At 45.2% G+C, this 15,102-nt stretch overlaps 1 protein-coding gene across 2 annotated transcripts in view; it reads left to right on the forward strand.

The window, feature by feature from the left end:
* The window catches only part of pold1 (polymerase (DNA directed), delta 1, catalytic subunit), a 142,597-nt gene that overhangs the window by 79,799 nt on the left and 47,696 nt on the right, over positions 1–15,102 (forward strand). For both annotated transcript variants that reach the window (XM_070861771.1, XM_070861772.1), the window contains exon 18: positions 14,241–14,336. In XM_070861771.1, the coding sequence (XP_070717872.1) occupies positions 14,241–14,336 (96 nt within the window). The remainder of the gene's footprint in view (positions 1–14,240; positions 14,337–15,102) is intronic.

Consider the following 15,102-nt stretch of genomic DNA (forward strand, 5'->3'; position numbering starts at 1 on the left):
CATTTTTGACTTTTTTTCTAGAAAGAATTAAAAAATTTACTAGAGTTTAATTTTGTAAAACAGATGATCTGGTCATTGTCATATTGCTGTTTGTGGGAGCTTGCTGTGCGCAAATTGGCTGCCGTGTTTCCTGCATTCCAACAGTGATTACACTCCATAAGTACTTCATTGGCTGTGAAGCACTTTGGGAAGTCCTGAGGTGAAAGGCGCTATATAAATGCAAGTCTTTTCACTGGGTCAGTTCTACAGATGCCAGGTACACTCTGATTCCTTGCTAAATTCGCCATTATCGTGGTTGAGTTTAGCTAGTATCACAGACGATTTGACTGTCTGAGGTGATCACAGCTGAGTCTGATTCTGTCCAAACCCTTCCAGTATGGGTCCCAAGATAGATATCCAGGATCCATCACTGAGCTTACCACATGGCCCATCCTATAGAATCAGAGAATAGTACAGCTCTTTCAAAGACCAATCCAGTTAGTCCCACTTTCATGCTCTTGCCCCATATCCCTACAATTTTTTCTCCCAAGTATTTATCCAGTTCCCTTTTGAAGCCTGCTATTGAATCTGTATCCACCGCCCTATCAGGCAGCGCAGTCCAAATCTTAACCACTCATTCTGTAAAAAGGTTTGTCCTCATGCCACCTCTGGTTCTTTTGCCAATCACCTTAAATCTGTGCCCCCTTGTTATTGACCCTTCAGCCATTAGAAACAGTTTCTCTTTATTTACTCTATCTAATGCCTTCATGATTTTAAACATCTGCATCAAATCTCCTCTTGTTCTCCTCCTTGGTGCAGAGAAGACGAACCCCAGACAATCCCCCCCCCCCTCCCCCCTCCTTTTCCCTCACTCACTGGGGCCAGTTGCAGCTTCCGAGTTGACACCCTGGGTCAGATTAGCTTACGTAGCATAGACTGACGACTGACTGGGACTTTCCTGCTCTTTATAGCTCAGCTGCTCACTGTCTTAATCAGCTGAGCTGTCAGGGAACTGGATTTATATTAAGTGAATGCTGTAATTCTTTTGTTACGGACTGCATGAGGCATTTGGAGGGTAGTTTAGCCTTTCACGGCTTTCATGAACTAAAAAAGACGGTTTGCGCAAAAAGAACCTTCCTGTTGTAACGAGGAAGCAATTTAAAAATAATTTTTTTTTGTTCCTAAATGCAGAGAGTGGAAAATCACAACGGGTTGCTCTAAAAAAAAAAAAAAATGGATACAAAATCTCTCGTGTAAAGCATGATTCTTGACCATTGTAGGATTCATAACTTTTATTTGTTGTGCTTAAATTCTTAAGTACATCACACCAGTTAGAATCATAGGATTTTACCACACTGAAAGAGGTCACTGAGCCTGTACTGCTCTTTGAAAGAGCTGTCCACTTCGTCCCATTCTTCCGACTCTGCCTTCTCCACAGGCTGTCGGTGTCTCAGGAGCAGGCATGGTATTTGTAACTTGGCGTCTGTCGGTGCCTCTTCACGTTGGCCATGAGGAAGTGTACAAGTCCTGCCAGGAGATTATCCCCCTCTGATTTCTCACCCCACTTCCTTCCCTCCCTGCCACCCCGCTCCAGCAGTGAGGGAGGTTGGTCGCCAATGTTCCTACTAATTTTTGTTGGAGTTCGCAGCGCTTTTAAGAGGCTGCGCAGCCCATTGACAGTATTGCGCGTTGGAAAAGCCAATTCCGGGGTGCACGGGACCGGCAGAGAGCTGCAGCTTGGAGGGAACGTTGGTGGTTGCCATCAGTTGATGCCACCCTACAACACTTCTAGGGCACAGTCCCAATTATGATCAACGCGTCGGGTAATATCGTAAAACCATACTCCTTCACGGCAAACGAGCCAAAGGTGGGCAGAGGAAACGTTACAAGGACACCCTCAAAACCTCCCTGATAAAATGCAACATCCCCACTGACACCGGGGAGTCCCTGGCCAAATACCGCCCTAAGTGGAGGACGTGCATCCGGGAGGGCGCTGAGCACCTCGAGTCTCATCGCAGAGAGCATGCAGAAATCAAGCGCAGGCAGCGGAAAGAGCGTGCGGCAAACCCACCCATTTCCTCAACAACTATCTGTCCCACCCTGTGACAGGAACTATGGTTCTCGTATTGGACTGTTCAGTCATCAAAGGACTCATTTTAAGAGTGGAAGCAAGTGTTCCGAGGGACTGCTTATGATGATGAAAACCATACTGCACTGAAGGAGATAATTCAGCCTGTACTGCTCTCTGAAAGAGCTCTCCATTTAGTCCCATTTCCCACATGTTGTTAAAAAAAATTATTTGTCCACTTGACTTCCAAAATTCTTAGGGATTTTACTTCCACTGTTTCTAGTCGGGTATTCTAACATCCCTTTGTGCAATAAAAACCTTCTAACCATTCTTTTATTGATAAATTCATGCTCTTGAGAAACCAACACACTGACTGACCTGTGGAAATGCTTTTTCTCTGGTTTACCTGATCAAAACCTCTCAGAATTTTGAACACTTTTTACAGATCATTTCTTAAGCTAGGGACAAGAATCCTGGTTTCTCTAGTCTCTCTCTTCATAAGTATAGACTCTATTCGTAGCTAAAGACTCTCATTCCCGGTATAATTTTAGTCAATCTCTTCTGCGCCCTCTCCATGGCCTCTTTCCTAAAAATAAGGCGCACTAAACTGGACACAACATTTTAACTATGAACGAACCAATGATTTTATACTCTCATCATGAAGCCGTCTTTTTTTTATTCACTTCAAAGACGTAGCTACTGCTAGCAACACAAAATTGCAGTGTGTAATAAGGATGGATACTCGCTATGTAAAAAAAGAGAGTGCATTCTTAAAAGCACCGTTCACATCAGGACGTCCTAAAGCGCTTTACAGGCAATGAAGTGCTTTTGTTATAATGTAAAAAATGCAGAATTTGCAAGGTCTCACAAACAGCAGTGTGATAATTAGATGTTAGTTGAGGGAGAAATATTGGCCAGGGCATTGGAGAGAGCTCCCCTGCTCTTTTTCGAAATATTGCCACAGAAACTTCATTTAACATCTCATCTGAAAGACGGCACCTCAGACAGTGCAACGCTCCCTCAGTGCTGCACTGGGAGTGTCAGCCTGGTTTATGCACTCGAGTTACTGGAGCAGGACTTGAATCCACAACCTTCTGACTCGGAGGCGAGAGTGCTACCCACTGAGCCAAGGCTGTTGATTGCTATTAAGGAACATCAGGAGCTCCCTGAATTGGAATATGCATAGATTTTCAAAAGGTGTTTGCTAGGAGGCTCGTTAAAATTAACATGTACCTGTGTTAAAGGAAACATAGAAACATAGAAACATAGAAAATAGGTGCAGGAGTAGGCCATTCGGCCCTTCGAGTCTGCACCACCATTCAATATGATCATGGCTGTTCATGCAACTTCAGTACCCCTTTCCTGCTTTCTCTCCATACCCCTTGATATCTTTAGCCGTAAGGGCCACATCTAACAACTTTTAAATATATCGTAACGAACTGGCCTCAACAACTTTCTGTGGTAGAGAATTCCACATGTTCACAATTCTCTGAGTGAAGAAGTTTCTCCTCAACTCGGTCCTAAATGGCTTACCCCTTATCCTTAGACTGTGACCCCTGGTTCTGGACTTTCCCAACATTGGGAACATTCTTCCTGCATCTAACCTGTCCAATCCTCTCAGAATTTTATATGTTTCTGAGATCCCCTCTCATTCTTCTAAATTCCAGTGAATATAAGCCTAGTCGGATACAAAAGGAAGTGTGGCAGCATGGATAGCTAGTTGGTTGGAGGTCAGAAAATAAAGGACCAGACTACGGTGTAGTGAATCCTATGGGAATGAATGAATAGCCTCCTGTGTTGGCACAAATTATGAGCCTTTTGCATCTACAGGACAAACCAATGAATTACCAATTATATGTAGGCACTGTTCTGTTGCCCAACAGAAGAGCCAATCTGTGTGCAGAAAGACCCTTCAAACAATCGGAAAGCACTGATTCTTTTCCCTCAGCATTGCACTGAAGTGTCAGCCTATATTATGTGTTCAAGTCCTGGAGTGGGACTACAAAATTCTGACTTAAGTTGAGTGCTTCCATGCCTCAATGACCACCCCATTCCCGCCTCATTAAATATCTTCTTTCTAGATTTGAACTTTGTCTTTCCTTACTCCTTATCCCCATTGTACTTGGCTTGAGTCTCATAGCTTTTGTCTACCCTACTGAGATTGCACACTACTACAAGTGCCATACTTCAATCACCTATATCTCCCATTTTATTTATTTTTTGTTTGGTTATGTCTCCGTGAAGTGCCGTGGCATTTTTCTTTCCGACGCTCTAGGCACTATTGAAACGCGAATTGTTATTTCGCTCTTTCCTCGTGTGTCTCCGGGAGCCGCTTCTTGCTGCGACTCGAGAGCCAGTTGGAGGCTGCTCCCGTTCTGAGCATGTTGCTTGGTACTCCGGTCGTCGATGGTTTAACAAACTCTGCAACCGCAAGCTTGCAGCTTGATCGTTGGGAAAGAGATGGCTGATGTAAGCCAAGTTACAAAAACGAAAATGATGCAATTTGCGAGCGGATTGTGTTGTAAGCCCCTTGCTGACAATGGGTGGGGGCGGGCTCCGCTGTGGTAGGGGTGCTGCAGGGATTGTGGCTGGCGTGTGTATGTGTTATTCCGCTTTAATACAAACAGGCCTCAGGAAACGGACAGTTTCCAGCTTTCCTGTGGTAAAACCTTGCTTCCTGCCTGATACAAGTCTGCTAGAATTTGTACTGCACAGTTAGACTTAAGATTCTGTAGCTCCGTTGCAAAATGGATTGCAAAATTGTGGATTGAATTTCAGTTAAAGTCATCTGCCCTTCCAGTGTTCTCCCCACTGCGCCCACCTGACCTTGATGGATGTGTTTCCACATGCGCCATCAGCCGTATGGTACTTTGCCCAAGTGGATATTCTTCATGTCCCAGCCCAGATAGTGTGTTTGCAATCCTGTTTGTTCATGGAGAGCATCACCGCCCAGCTTGATCCTGTTTTAACCTGATGGTTACTACACGTGCATACTCCCCAAAAAGGGTTACTACACAATGACAGGGAGCAGGAACCCTGCCTGTTTTTATTTTTGCTCTTTTCAATGTACAATTTCGGTTTCCGTACCCAAGGAAGGATTTACTTGCCTTAGAGGGGGTGCACCGAAGGTTCACCAGACTGATTCCTGGGATGAGAGGGTTGTTCTATGAGGAGAGATTGAGTAGACTGGGCCTATACTCGCTGGAGTTTAGAAGAATGGGAGATGATCTCTTTGAAACATGCAAGATTCTGAGAGGGCTTGACCGGGTAGTTGCTGAGAGGCTGTTTCTCCTGGCTGCAGAGTATAGACCTAGGAAGCAAAGTTTCAGGATAAGTGGTCGGCCATTTAGGACTGAGATGGGTTGTGAGTGAATTATCTATATTGAATAACCTCTGCACCATTTTTGTAGAATGCTGTCAGCAAAATCTTTAGAATTCACTACCCCAGAGGGCTGTGGGTGCCGAGTCGTTGAGTATATTCATGCCTGAGATCGATAGATTTTTGGACTCTAAGGTAATCGAGAGATAAGGGGATCGGGCGGGAAAGTGGAGTTGAGTCAAAGATCAGCCATGATCTTATTAAATGGCTGAGCAGGCTCGAGGGGCCCGATGGCCTACTCCTGCTCCTATTTTTGCGTGTCCTAACTCCCGCTCACCCATCACTCCCTGTGTTCTCTAACCTACATTGGCTCCCGGTTAACAACGCCTCGATTTCAAAATTCTCATCCTGTTTTCAAATCCCTCCATGGCCCTCGCCCCTCCCTATCTCTGTCATTTTCTTCAGCCTCACAACCCCATGAGATGTCTGTGCTCCTCAAATTCTGCCCTCTTGAGCATCCCTGATTATAATCGCTCAACCATCGGTGGCCGTGCCTTCTGTTGCCTGGGCCCCAAGCTCTGGAACTCCCTCCCTAAACCTCTCCACCTCTCTACCTCTCTTTCCTCCTTTACGACGCTCCTTAAAACTTACCTCTTTGACCAAGCTTTTGGTCACCTGCCCTAATTTCTCTTTGTGGCTCGTTGTCAAATATTTTTGTCTTTATAATACTCATGTTTAAGCGTCTTGGGATGTTTTGCTACGTTTAAGGTGCTAAATAAATCCAAGTTATTGTTGTTGCTCTGTTAAATCCATATGTGAGCTTTAAACAGCGAGCGTCAGTCATGATGTCATTGCAGCCAAGCCTGTACCTGCAATCACCTGGCACTGTGCATGCTCTCTTTCAGCAGAGATGACTGGATAGTAGTGAGCAGCCGGAAAGTCGAACTGACTTTTCACTCCCTGGTGTAAAAATTCCGAGGCCAATTTTAGTCCCATCATCCTGGATGAGATCAGTAAAGTAACGCGGCCCGGGGATCAGCAGGTGGTGTGTACAGCTCGGTAACAGATCACTGAACTACTGGCAAGCCTCTGTATGAAATTATTGTTTTCTTAAAACAGTTCACCTTGTTGCCTTTGTGAAGGAGATTGTTAACTTGGAAGCCACATTATAGATAGTATTGGGGTGTGCACCCATAATATCGGGAAATTTGTCGCGGGTGACACGCAACGGAACTCTAAGCTGCATGGCCCTCTGCCAGTCCCACGCAGTCCGGTACCAGGTTTTACAACTTGACATTTTGCGCTTTGAATGGCCTGCACAACCCGTGAAAGAAAGAAAGACTTACATTTATATAGTATCTTTCGCGACCATCGGACGTGTCAAAGCGCTTTACAGCCAATGAAGTACTTTTTGAAGTGTAGTCACTGCTGTAATGTGGGAAACGCAGCAGTCAATTCGCGCACAGCAAGCTCCCACAAACAGCAATGTGATGATGACCAGATGACTTTTTTTTTAGTGATGTAGATTGAGGGATAAATTTTGGCCAGGACAGCGGGGGATAACTCCCCTGCTCTTCTTCGAGATAGTGGCATGGGATCTTTTACGTCCACCTGAGATGGCAGATGGGACCTCGCATCACCACGCACTCAAATTTAAAATTGGAGGAATATTGGTGTCATGCACTCCTTTTAGCCAGTCTTTCAATGTGGATTGGATTTGTTGTTCCGGTGTGACTGTTAGTTTCAGTTGTATTTGCTCCCCTGTTTTCTCTCCTTACCTCCTCTTTGGAAGTCAATAACAGAAACCAAGGTTCAGTTCCATATGCGCCGGCTCAATCTAACCCATGTAGTCAATACCTGAGTCTTGTGCTTGTGGTTTAGTTCTTGCTCCTGTCGTATTTGTATTTGATATCTAAAAGTTGTTCTTGGTTTAAGGGATGTCAAGAAGTGCAACACTTTTGAAGCCTGTGACCACATCAAGCAGCATTGCGTCTGATGTGGCATAGATCAAATTCAGAGTAAAGCTTTCTCTACCCTTTGTTTCAACTCTTAATCTCCGAAAGACAAACTAAACCTAAACCGCATCATGTAATGTTTGCTTCCCGTCCCAGCTTTCTCCTCTCCTGAAGGTCGGGTCTAAAACGAGAATGTGGTTCCATAGCATTGGCAGTCCTCACATACTTGGACTTAGTGCATCATTTTCTTCATGGGCTGTTCTAGCCCACAAGCAGGCCATTTGGTCCATCAAGACATTGCTGGTATTCATTTCCCATGTGAGCCACTTATTTACAAATCCTCCATGGCCCTTGCCCCTCCCTATCTCTGTAATCTCCTCCAGCCCCACAAAACCCCCCCCACCCCCGAGATGTCTGCCCTCCTCTAATTCTGCCCTCTTAAGCATCCCTGATTATGATTGCTCAACCATCGGTGGCCGTGCCTTCAGCTGCCTGGGCCCCAAGCTCTGAAACTTCCTGCCTATAGTTCTCCACCTCTCTACCTCTCTTTCCTCCTTCAAGACGCTCCTAAAACCTACCTCTTTGACCAAGCTTTTGGTCACCTGCGTTAATTTCTACTTAGGCGGCTTGGTAACACTTTTTTTTTTAAAATCTCGTAATACTCCTTTGAAGCGCCTTGGGACATTTCACATTAAAGGCGCTATACAAGTTGTTGTCGTCTAATCCCACTCTCATGTTCGCTTCCAATGCCTATACTCCCCATTCGAGACTGCAGTGTGATCAGACTTGGAAACCCATTTAGGTTGCTTTCATCTATTTTAGAAGCAATTTCAGCCTAGTGCCTCCAGTAGCATTTGTGAAAAAAACTCAAACCTATGGGAGTACATGGGTCAAGTACTGGGTTGCCAGGAGTGTGCATTCCATCTTCAATGGGGGGGGGCGGGGGGGGCAGGGATATTTAACATGGGTGTGGGTGGGTGGGTGCAGGGAAGGGGGGTAAAATGGGCAAAGATTCCAAGCTCCGACTGACCGACTGCCGCGTTTTACTGAGGCAGGACAAGGGGCGGACAGCCAACCTGCTCCCAGGAGGCGGGTTGGCATTTTAAACATGTTAATGAGGCTAGAAGCCTCTGATTTAACTGCAGCTGGCTGGCTTTTCCGGGCCTCGGGGAAAGCCCAGCAGCTGCAGCGAGGTGAGGACAGCTTCGGGGAGTGTTTCCTCTCGGACCCCCCAAGCTCCTCCACCATCAGACCTCCCACCAGGGTCGGGGATTGGACCCACCTGGTCCTGCGGCCTCCTGAGTTCTCCACACCCGACTGGAAGCCAAACCTGTCAATCATGGCTGATTTCTGGGCGGGGTACTTGTCCAGGCCAAAAGTCGTGCGCTGTGGAGTTAAATCCCCACAGTGTGCGGGGAAACCCAGACTTTCCATGTTTCTCGCTTGCAATCGGAATCCCCCCCACCCCCGCTCCCAGCGCGTTGGGAAATAAAAATTCCCCCCACTATCTCTGCAAGGCTGAATAAGAGACTTATTGAACCTATTTCTCTCTCGGAAGAAGCAGAGAAGAAACATGGCTGAGTGCCACCCATCCTATCCGATTCTTCTTCAACGAAGTTATCGTTGGGTACGATCATGTGAGAGCTTTAAAGAACGAGCGCATGGCTGTCATTACTTCCAAGCTTGTACCTGCAATTACCTGGCACTCTGCATGCTCTCTTTCAGCAGAGGTGACTGCAGAGCAATGGGCAGCCTGACAATCTAATTGACTTTTCGCTCACTTATGCAAAAATTCCGAGGCCAATTTTAGTACCATCATCCTGGATGAGATCTAACTTGGCCCAGGAATCAGCAGGTGGCGTGTACAGCTCGATACCAGATCACTGAACTACTGGCAAGCCTCCGTATGGAAATTAGTACTTTCGTACAACAGTTCACCTTGTTGCCTTTGTGGAAGAGATTGTAAATTTAAAGCCAGCTCAGATCAAATTATAGGGAGTTTTGTGGTGCACGCCCATTGTGCCGGGTACTCAATAGAGTGTGTCACACACTCCTTTTAGCCAGTAGGCATTCTGTCTGTGGATTGGATTGATGGTATTGCTTGTGGCATTTAGTCCCAGTTGTATCTGTTCGTCCGTTTTCTCTCCTTCCCTCCCCCTCTAGGCTGACGCTCCAATGCAGTGCTGAGGGAGTGCTACACTGTCGGAGGTGCCATCTTTCGGATGAGACGTTAAACCGAGGTCCCGTACTTCACCGGCTGTAATGCACTTTGAGACATCCGATGGTCGTGAAAGGCGCTATAGAAATGCAAGTCTGTCTTTTCTGAAGGCAACAACAGAAGCTGCGGTTCAGTTCCATGGGCGCTAACTCAAGTTCTGTCCTCATCTGTGGCACTTCCGTCCACTGTCCTCATCATCAGGGATCACTGGGTAGCAATGAGTGGAGCACTTGGCTAACTTTTCCCTCCTTATTCCAGGGCCCTGTCTTTACGGATTTCTTCCTGCACGACCAGGGAAGGAAGAACCTTCCTCCACCCAGTCTCTAGTTTGTTAGAATCTATTCACTCAGCAGCTCCCCTCATTCATTTCAGCTGATGATATCAGTTGAGCACTTGTGCACAGTGATGAGGGGAGAAAGAATCTGAGAGAATAACAGTTTTTCCTTCCAGAAAAACACAGAAGTTTACAACACAGAAGGAGGCCATTTGGCCCATTGTGCCTGTGCTGGCTCTTTGCTACAATTGTCCAAAAGTAATCCCATTGTCTTGCTGTCTTCCCATAGGCACTGTGTCTTCCACTGCTTTATATATCCAGTTGTGTCTCAAAAGATGAAATGGCCTCTACTTCCACAACTCCCTATAGCAAAGCACCAATGTCCTACTTTTTATATATATATATATATATATATATGTGTGTGTGTGTGTATTATATATCCTAACCCTCCTCCTTCCTCTCGGTGAAAATGTTAGTTTTTAGGGAAAGAATATTTCCTATCAAAACCTTGCACAATTATTTTTTAAAAACTTATCAAATCTCCTCTCGATTATCCGGGTCCCTCGGGGATTGGGCTATGCCGGGTAAACGATTTCTCCGTTTCTTCTGGTTCCGCCAGAAGCACTTGGCTTCACCTTGACCTGGACATAAACACAAAAGCCGAATGCTGCAGGAGAGATGACACTAAGGCAAGCAAAACCGAAGGAAAACCCCAAGTGACTGGAGTCATATCTGCCGCACGTGAATGTCCCTCATCCACAGCGTGAAAAATTTGCTTTATGCAGAAAGTGAAGTGGAGATAGGGGTGAAGAAACGCAAAAGCATTTGCAACAACTTGCATTTATATAGCGCCTTTAACGCAGTAAAATGTCCCAATGCACTTCGCAGGAGTGTGATAAAACAAATTTTGACACCCGAGCCAATGAGATGTTAGGACAGGTGACCTATAGCTTGGTCAAAGAGGTCGGTAAGCACCAAGTGTACAAAGTAGCACTGAATGCAGGACCACTTGTGGCAATGGTACCTTCAAAGCAAAGCTAGTTATTTGGGACTTTTCCTTATTCAGTCATGCCCCCTCACAGACTGATTGCGAAACAAAAAGGACTTTGAGTGTTCTGAAAGCTGACTGCAAATAGATGAGACCATACAAAGATGCGGCCCCAACTCTCTACCACTCTGGAACCAGCTGTTGAGGATTTTGGCAGTGGGATCAGCAAATTATTCTATTTTTGCTACTGTTTTTTAAAAAAAAAAAAGGCTGTTTGCCGGGTGAATTTTGAGGAGGATAGCATAATGTCACAGGATTTTTCTGCTGTGCTTTGGCTATCTGCTCACAGCTGCTGACTTCCCCTTCTTGGCCACACTTTGACTGGGAGGTGCAGACTGGAGGTCAGAGGGAGATGGGAAATCAGACTGAGTATTACAGTCGTGTGCCTCTTAGTGTCTGGTTTCAGAACCAGCTTTTGGTGGCTCGTTGACTATTTTCATCCTGGGTTTGTTTGTGTGGCAAAGGGAGATGAATTGGAAAGGGGGAAAAACAAATATTGGTGCTTTACTTTTATATAAAGGCAGTCTAATTCTAGCCCAGACTGATGGGATCAAAGTCTCCTCTGTTTGAAGCCTTCAAGGTCAACAAAGTGTAACGAGTTTGGAAGTTTCAAGGAGTTTACAGCCGAAGCACTAAAGTGCCCCTAGTTCGGTGCTAAATTGATAATCTCACTTGGGTCATGGGATGGCTTACATAGAATTGCATCGAAACTGCTGCACAGAAACAGGACATTGGGTCCAACTGGCCTATGCCAATGTTTATACTCCACACGAGCCTCCTCCCACTCTTAATTGCCTCTTCCCGCCCTGTTCCCATAACTCTCGCTCCTCTTCTCTCACATCTATGCTTCAAATCTCTCCATTAATGTGTCAATGCTCTGCTTCAATTGCTCCATGTGGCAGTACGTTCCCACATTCTCACCACTCTGTAAAGAAATGTTGGTGTCTACCTTACATTGATGCCTCCCCCCATGTTCTGGACTCGACCACAGTTCTGACATTTGAAGAAAGACTGGATTGACTAGGCTTATATTCAATGGAATTTAGAAGAATGAGAGGGGATCTCAGAAACATATAAAGTTCTGACGGGATTGGACAGGTTAGATGCAGGAAGAATGTTCCCGATGTTGTGGAAGTCCAGAACCAATGCTCACAGTCTAAGGATAAGGAGTAAGCCATTTCGGACCGAGTTGAGAAGAAACTTCTTCACTCAGAGAATTGTGAACCTGTGGAATTCTCTACCTCAAAGTTGAGGCCAGTTCATTAGATATATTCAAAAGGGAGTTAGATGTGGCCCTTACGGCTAAAGGGATCAGGGGATATGGAGAGAAAGCAGGAATGGGGTATTGAAGTTGCATGATCAGCCATGATCTTATTGAATGGTGGTGCAGGCTCGAAGGGTTGAATGGCTTACTCCTGCACCTATTTTCTATGTTTCTATGAGACAGATTCTCCATGTCCACCCTATCGAATCACACCATAATTTTCAAGATTTCTATCAAGTTTCCTCTTAGTCTTCTCTCTTCCAGGGAAAAGAGCCCCAGCCTGCCTAATATTTCTTGATCATTGCATCCTTGTCATTCTGGTGACATCCTTGTAAATCTTTCTGCACTTTCTCCAGTGCTTCAATCATCTTTTTGCAGTATGGAGACCAGAACTGCATACAGTACTCTGGTCTAACCAAGGTTCTATATAAATGAAGCATTACCTCCTGTAATGTATTTGCTTCATGGGTTCTTTGCTTAAGAATTCATAGCAATATACTGCTGTTAAGAACTAGTTGTTTTATTAAAAAAGGTTGAACAATCACACTACACATTACCAGTTCATCCACTAGGCTCACAACTGCATACCTCATTGTGGATGACCTTGACTCAACTGACTGGGTTTTATTGAGTCTTGTGAACATCACGTGACTGGTTAAGCCACTCGCAATGTAACAGCTCCACAACCATTTTTGTAAAACTTTTAAATCAAGTGCCCCTTTTTTTTAAGGGCACAGTCAACAGGCCTACAACCATTTTAGTTGAAACCATCAATCAAGTGCCCCCTATTAACAGTGGGCACTAAAACCGACAATTAAACCATTAACTTTTAGCCAGAAACCTAAATCAAATTAAAATTTGTTTGCCAGAGGTGATGATGCATTCCAGTCCCTCTGGCGCCCATCTCTCGCAGAAGGCCTCGAGCATACCGGTGGAACAACAGCTCTACAACTCTTTTTGTTGCAAAAAACAATTAAATCAAGTGCCCCCTTATTAAAGGGGGTGGGGGGGGGGAAACTCCAAACACTTTTCAGGTGCCCTTTTTTTGTTTTTTGTGGGGTTTTTTTGTGTTTTTTTTAGGGTACCGAGAGGCAAATTATACAAGTGTCCCCTGACTTGGGGGGGACAACAGCTCTACAAACCTGTGAGCACACTCACAGGTGCACCTCCCTGCTTTTGTATTCTATTCCTCTAGAAATGAGCCCCAGTACTTCGTTTGTGCTCTTTACGGCATCATCAACCTGCATTGCTACTTTTAGCGATTTTATGTAGCTGTATTCCCAGATCTCTATGTTGCTCTACCACAGTGGCCTCCTTATACCTCCTGCCAAAAATGAACCACTCACACGTTGTTGTATTAAATTCAATTTGGCATTTAACCGCCCACTCTGCAAGCCTGTTGTCGTCTTCCCGTATTTTGGTGCCCTCAACATTATTAGCGATACCCTCCTTTCAAATTTGTATTTGCGAATATGGAAACCATACCTCCAATTCCTGAGTACAAATCATTTTTGTAAATTGTAAACAACATAGGACGCAGCACACAGTTCTGCGGGGCACCACTTCCCATTTTGTGTCAGTCTGAGAAACTTCCCTTAACGCCGATCCTGTTTGCAGTTTTGTGGCCATCTTTCAGTGCATTGTGCCTCTGACTTCACACACACACACACACACACACACACACACACACACACACAATGAGTTTCTTATGAGGCCTTTAATCTGAAAGTCCATGTATACCACATCCTTAACCTTCTCTATTCTTCATGCTACTTCTTTAAAGATGTGTGAAATAAGAATGTCACACTAATGCAGTACACCATTTATCTGAGATTGGGGCCAAGGCGGATTGCTGGGGAAGAGTAGACGGAGCTTTACTCTGCATCTCGGTATGTTACATCTGACCTGGGAGTGCTTGATGTTGACGCACATGAAATGTGTGCCTGAAATGGAGGTTGTGGCGTTTCCCAATACATCCTACACCTTGATGATCAAAAGAAGTCTCTCATTTTTCATCGGTTTATCTTTCAGCAGCTGGTCATTTTGTCAAAGTGATGCATTGTGGTCTTGCCATGTGAATTAATTATAAACTGGGCGATAACTTTTTTTTTCCAGAGTGTTACCGGTTTCGGCCGACAAATGATCGAAAAAACAAAGCAGCTGGTTGAATCGAAGTACACCATCGCAAATGGCTACGAAGCAGATGCTAAGGTAGGAAGTGGTCCATTTCCCTCCTGAAGGCATGCAGAGACTCACCACATACCGCACAAGCCAGGAACACATTCCAGAGGCTCACCACTCTGGGCAAAGAACCACTACCTATCATCTAGCCTAGTCCTACTTTTGCGCAGTTTAAATGCGTGTTCCCTGTTCCTCCCCAATCTGTCAAACTGGAACAATCCTATCAATAGGCATGCTATCTGAGCCCTTTCATTATTTTATATACCTCTATCAGGTCGCATCTAATCCAGTGAGTGCTTCTCAACTCGGGGTCTATCCAGGTGGGCACGGTGAGGGGCTGGGAGGAGGCAAGAGCTGGCTCTATTGTTTCTGAACTTGTCTGAATGCAGTCTGCATCAGTCCTGCTCCCTGAGCTCGTTCAGGTCACTGGTCTGTTTCTGCGTCACAGGCAGTAGGAGCACTGCAGGAATAGGAGCAAGAAGCATAAAAGTGTCAAGCGCAGAGGAGAGAAAAGCAAAGTGAAAAAAGAGCAAGGGGAAAATTCGAAGTAAAGGAGCAGGGAGAGTTGGAAAGCAGGAAAAAGAGATCAACTGAGTCAGCACAGAACACAATTTAACTCTGAACCTTCTGGCCTTATGGCACCACATGATGCATTTACTCTGCATACCATCAAAGGTATACTCTCCACATTATATAAAAGCAAAAAGCTGCAGAAGCTGGGAATCTGGAAATATAAACAGAAAATGCTGCAAATACTCAGAAGGTCCGGTAGAGAGAGAAACAGTGTTAACGTTTC

Source organism: Pristiophorus japonicus, chromosome 19, assembly GCF_044704955.1.
Source record: "Pristiophorus japonicus isolate sPriJap1 chromosome 19, sPriJap1.hap1, whole genome shotgun sequence".
NCBI lineage: Eukaryota > Metazoa > Chordata > Chondrichthyes > Pristiophoridae > Pristiophorus > Pristiophorus japonicus.